Source organism: Echinops telfairi, unplaced genomic scaffold (assembly GCF_000313985.2).
Source record: "Echinops telfairi isolate 266 unplaced genomic scaffold, ASM31398v2 ScPeMD7_18;HRSCAF=68, whole genome shotgun sequence".
In the NCBI taxonomy this organism is placed as follows: Eukaryota; Metazoa; Chordata; class Mammalia; order Afrosoricida; family Tenrecidae; genus Echinops; species Echinops telfairi.
In genome coordinates, this window is record NW_022103915.1 from 86,379,277 (window position 1) to 86,383,942 (window position 4,666).

Consider the following 4,666-nt stretch of genomic DNA (forward strand, 5'->3'; position numbering starts at 1 on the left):
TTTTTTTTTTTTTTGGCATTGCACATTTTGCCGATTTCATTACTCTCTTTCTGTCCCCTTAGTCTCCAGTGGGAGAGATATATATATTTTTTTTTTAAGAAAAAAAACACCCCAAACTGTAGGAACCCGGAAGCGGAAAAGACAGTTTTTGAGGTCGAAACTTCCGGGTCACTGGGGGAGTGCAGGATTCCGGGGCCGAGAGCGGGTGGTGGAGCCGGGACCTCGCGTGATTCTCGGAACCCGAGAAGCGGCGTCTGGGGCTATGGCTGTTACTCTGGACAAAGACGCTTATTACCGGCGAGTGAAGAGACTGTACAGCAATTGGCGGGTGAGGAAGATCCCTTATTTTCCTTAGGGAGCCCCCCTCCACCATCCCATGATAACCCTGCTTCTCGGCGCCCTTTTCCCCCCTTTCCGTCGGGACTTCCCCGGTTCTGTGTTGCGCCCCTTTCGTTGCTCCTGAATCATGCACCGCAAGCGGCAGCGGGTGCCGCTCTGTAACTGGGACTATCCCGCAATCTCCCTGCCCCGCGGCCCTCATCCCCGCGTGCTAGACCCCGTCATGCAAAACAGCCGCTGCCCGCTTCTTCCCGCCCTCCCCAGCCTTCCCTCCCACTCCGAGATCGCATCTTGCTGCCCCTCTTGCAGTGATCACACCCACCCACGCACTCCCCGCTGCCCTTCCAGAACCACAGCGTTCGCCCAGGTCCCGCCAGAATCCAGTCATCTTCCTGAAGAAGGGGTAGAAGGCCAGAGAGAGGATGTAAATTGGGATTGAGGACTGCATCGTGTGCAGGGCTGTTGCTGGAGTTAAAAGAAATACTGCTCACGAGCAGCGCCTCATTCTAGGCCCGGTCGTGGGCAAAATTAGATTTTCTAATACTGAAAATCTGCAGGGGAAAAAACCAAAAACACCTGATGCGAAGCTTAAAAGCCTCATCAGTGGAGTGACCATACATACACGTGTTCAGAAAAAAGAGCTCTTGTAGTTCCCAGTCTTTTAAAGATGGGGTTGTTTTGCTGCTTTAAAACGTCCATGGATAAAATTTATGTAGGAAATAATCATTGATCAACAACATTAGATTGCATTATGAGATGCAGCCTGACCTGTCTACTTTAAGTCTGGCCTCTGAATCCTGCCCTCAGGGAAGAAATAACTAATAAAGGACTTTTCTAAAACGGGGGTGGAGCTAGGGGCGCACTGACCGACAGAATGATCGATTCTGATTTCAGCATTGTAAATAACCTTTCAAATTAATCCTATACTAAAATTGTATCATTTCCCTGCTCCTCATATTAAATTTACCTGTACATATGTCAACATTTGGAGTTCAGTGCATTATCTAATTGAAAGTAAAGTGGAGTATCTGGCATTTTATGGAAGTAAAAAGAGCTCTGTATTAGATAAATATCAGCCACATGATGTTAGTTTCTCACTGTCACATATTTATATTTGAACGTGATCTGTTACCAAAAAAGTCCATTACAAGCCTGATGTTTTCCAAAGAGTAGTAATTGCTAGTGTGCTGTTAACATCAGCAGTCCTCTTCTCCACCCACACTCCCCCCAAAGTACACACTATTGGTAAGGGAGTTGTTTCTAGCACCAGTAATTCCGTTTACCCAGTTTATTATTCTTCTGCTCTAAACCAGTCACAAAAATTAAGATTCATTTAGAGCTCAAGGTTCCCTACATAATAGGAAAATTCAAAGCATGAAACCAGCCTCTGGAGGAACCACTGTGGCATGCAGACAGATCAACATATTACCAAATGACAGTCTTTAAATCAGCGAGGGGAAACAGATGTTAGGTTATTGGTTTGCCCTCTTCCCCAGCACCCATGTTTTGTTCCTGCAAATCATTAGAATGTATGTTAGTATGGAGCACAATTCCCAGAACACTGAATGGGATCCAACTTGATAGCAACTGTTCTTTAAAATTACTTGCAGACTGTTTCCTCCAGGACCAGTTCCCTGAAGCACAGTAATAATGTCAATTTATTTGAAACTTGAGCCACATTTGTTGGCAGTCATGATATAATAGAAATTGCATGAAACCTGGAAGTCTGGAATCTAGTTTGTCTGGTCCTAGCACTGTCCTCCTGAATTCCATGCAGGGTGCATTTTCCTTATGAGAATTAAAATCCTGGTAGTGTTCACAACTTTATATATAATTAGCATGTGACATACAAGTCTAATAAAAAACGTACAAGAAAACTTAAATGAAAAAGAAATTATGTCGGCCCTCTTAATAACATAATTCAGGAGGTAGGGGCTTGTTAAGTATTGACAAGTTATAAGTCAATTCTAGACATTAATTGCCAGGTCAGAAAAAGTTGTGACCAGGTAAATTGACTAGACTACTTTTTGATAACTGAGTTTTAATGAAGCTCAGTACCTACCTGCAGAGTCTCTGTGCCCAGTACTTTTACTCAGATCTGCTTCAGCAAAGAGCATTGTTTTCTGAGGGTACACTTTAGTTGCTTGTAGCAGAATGATACTGGAATATATATAAGCTTATTTGAAATTCTTCATTCCTTTATGTGTACTCATTGCCGAATAAGAAATGTCCCATGCTTGCATTTGAACCCGTTTCGACTGTAGGCAACTTCATGTGTGTCAGAGTAGAACTGCTTCAGAGCATTTTCAGTGGTTGATTTTCCAGAAGTGGATTGTCTAGCCTTTCTTTTCAGGGCACCTCTGGGTTGGCCTGAACCTTCACCCTTTCAATTAGCAGCCAGGTGGTTAAATGTTTATACGATTCCAATAAGGAAAATGGGATTGAAATGAGGTAATTATTTGATTTTAAGTGTATAACTCCCAAGCCTTGTGCTATCAGCTCACATTTCCAAAGAAATTTCTTTAAATATCATCTAGTTTTGGATGCATACCCACTTTTGGATACCCTTCATTGTATGTAGGTCATTTAAAACTGGTAACTTTCAGGTCTTCATCTATATTGAGTTACAAAGCTACTAAGTCTCCCCCTCCCCTCCTTGTAGGGATTAATGTGACTTCTGACCTCACCCACACGGTAGACCTCTACAGTGACCATAAAGGAGCCCTGGTGGCATCCCTGGGTGAATATTGGACTCCTCTTAAACCTGCCGGCTCTTCACTGGAGAAAGATGAGTCTCTACTGCACCACTGAAGATGTACAGCCTAGAAACCCTATGAAGGCAGTGGGTTTAGGGAGAGTGACTAGAACTCCTTAAAGCTTTGGATTTGGTTTATTCCTGCCCCCTTTTCAAGTTACAGATGTTCAGCAGAAAGGGTTTACAGTGCCTCACCCTTACCTGTGTTCGAAAACCGTAGGGATTAGTGGTAGGGAAGAAGAAGGGGCTCTGGCTTCTCCTCTCTACTGGGTCGTTATTCAAAACTCGCCAGACTTTGCAAGATGATGGATTTTGTTGTTGTTGAATTAGGAAAATACAGCAAGACATTTTCTATTACAACTTTCGCATTTATAATTGAGTGGCATTGAGTACACTGTTCAGCTCATGCCACCATGAATGGTATCCTTTTCCAAAATATCCCCCCATCATTAACTTCAATTAATGTGATGCAATACCCACTTCCCTTTTTCCTGCCCCACACCTCCTCTGGTAACCATTAATAATCTTTGATTTCTGGATATTTGCTAATTTCATATGTGAGGACATGGTATATTTGTCCATTTGCTGCTGATTTATTTCTTTTAATAGCTGCGTGATATTCCATTGTAGGGGCATACCACATTTTGTTTACCTGTTTATTGATGGACATTTCAGTTGTTCGAACCATCAGCCTGTTGTAAAAAGTGTTACAGGGAATATTTGTGGACAGGTGTCTCCTGGTTCCTACCTTCTCTTCTGGAATTACTGGGTCACATGGTAATTCCATGTTCAACTTTTTAAGGAACTGCCAAACTTTTCTACAAAAGCTGTACTAGTTTACCTGATCTCTAGCAAAGGAGGAGGATACCAGTTTCTCCGTACCTTACCAATACTTTTTTCCCAGTTACGATTATTTTTTATTCACTAATATAATTAGCCCTGCTCACTGGGTGGGGAAGAACAACTACAAACTTATCTAGTGGTTCTAGCTGTTACAAGGACTGATGAGCAAGTATTCAATCACTCTATAACTTTGAGACCCACATATTAAGACAACTTGCTGGTGGTGAGCCTTTATCTGTTATATCTGCCTTTTATCGCTGAAGAATTCAGTCAGATGTCAGAATAACAGCTGTTTTGAAGAATGCTGATCCAATGCATTCATGAGTCTAAGCCAACTGGGTTGTGACTGGAGTGGTAGGTGGGTGCAACCCCTAGAAAAAGTTTGCTTTGGTGCAGAAAGTTAATGAGCTTATAGTGTCAGTACTTCTCTTCACTGCTACTTTCTGGCCCTTTTCTGATAGAATGGTGGCTTAATCGGTCTATACGAGGATCCTGGTGGCGTAGTGATTACCTGTTGACTGCTAACCACCAAGTCAGTGGTTTGAAACCACCCAGCGGCCCCTTGGAAGAAAGATGGAACTTTCTACTGTAAAGAGTGAATCGTCTCAGAAACTTACGGGGGCAGGTCAATCCTGTAGGGTTGCTATGAGTCAGAATCAACTTGATGACATGAGTTTGGGGTTTGGGTTTGTGTGTGTGTGTGTGTGTGTGTGTGTGTGTGTGTGTGTT

The 4,666-nt window shown here is 42.9% G+C and overlaps 1 protein-coding gene across 1 annotated transcript in view; it reads left to right on the forward strand.

The window, feature by feature from the left end:
• Window positions 1-182: 182 nt before the first annotated feature.
• SUPT16H (SPT16 homolog, facilitates chromatin remodeling subunit) overlaps window positions 183-4,666 on the forward strand; it is a 41,607-nt gene continuing 37,123 nt past the window's right edge. The window contains exon 1 of the mRNA XM_004698450.2: window positions 183-328. Coding sequence (XP_004698507.1) covers window positions 263-328 — 66 coding nt within the window. The 5' untranslated portion in view covers window positions 183-262. The remainder of the gene's footprint in view (window positions 329-4,666) is intronic.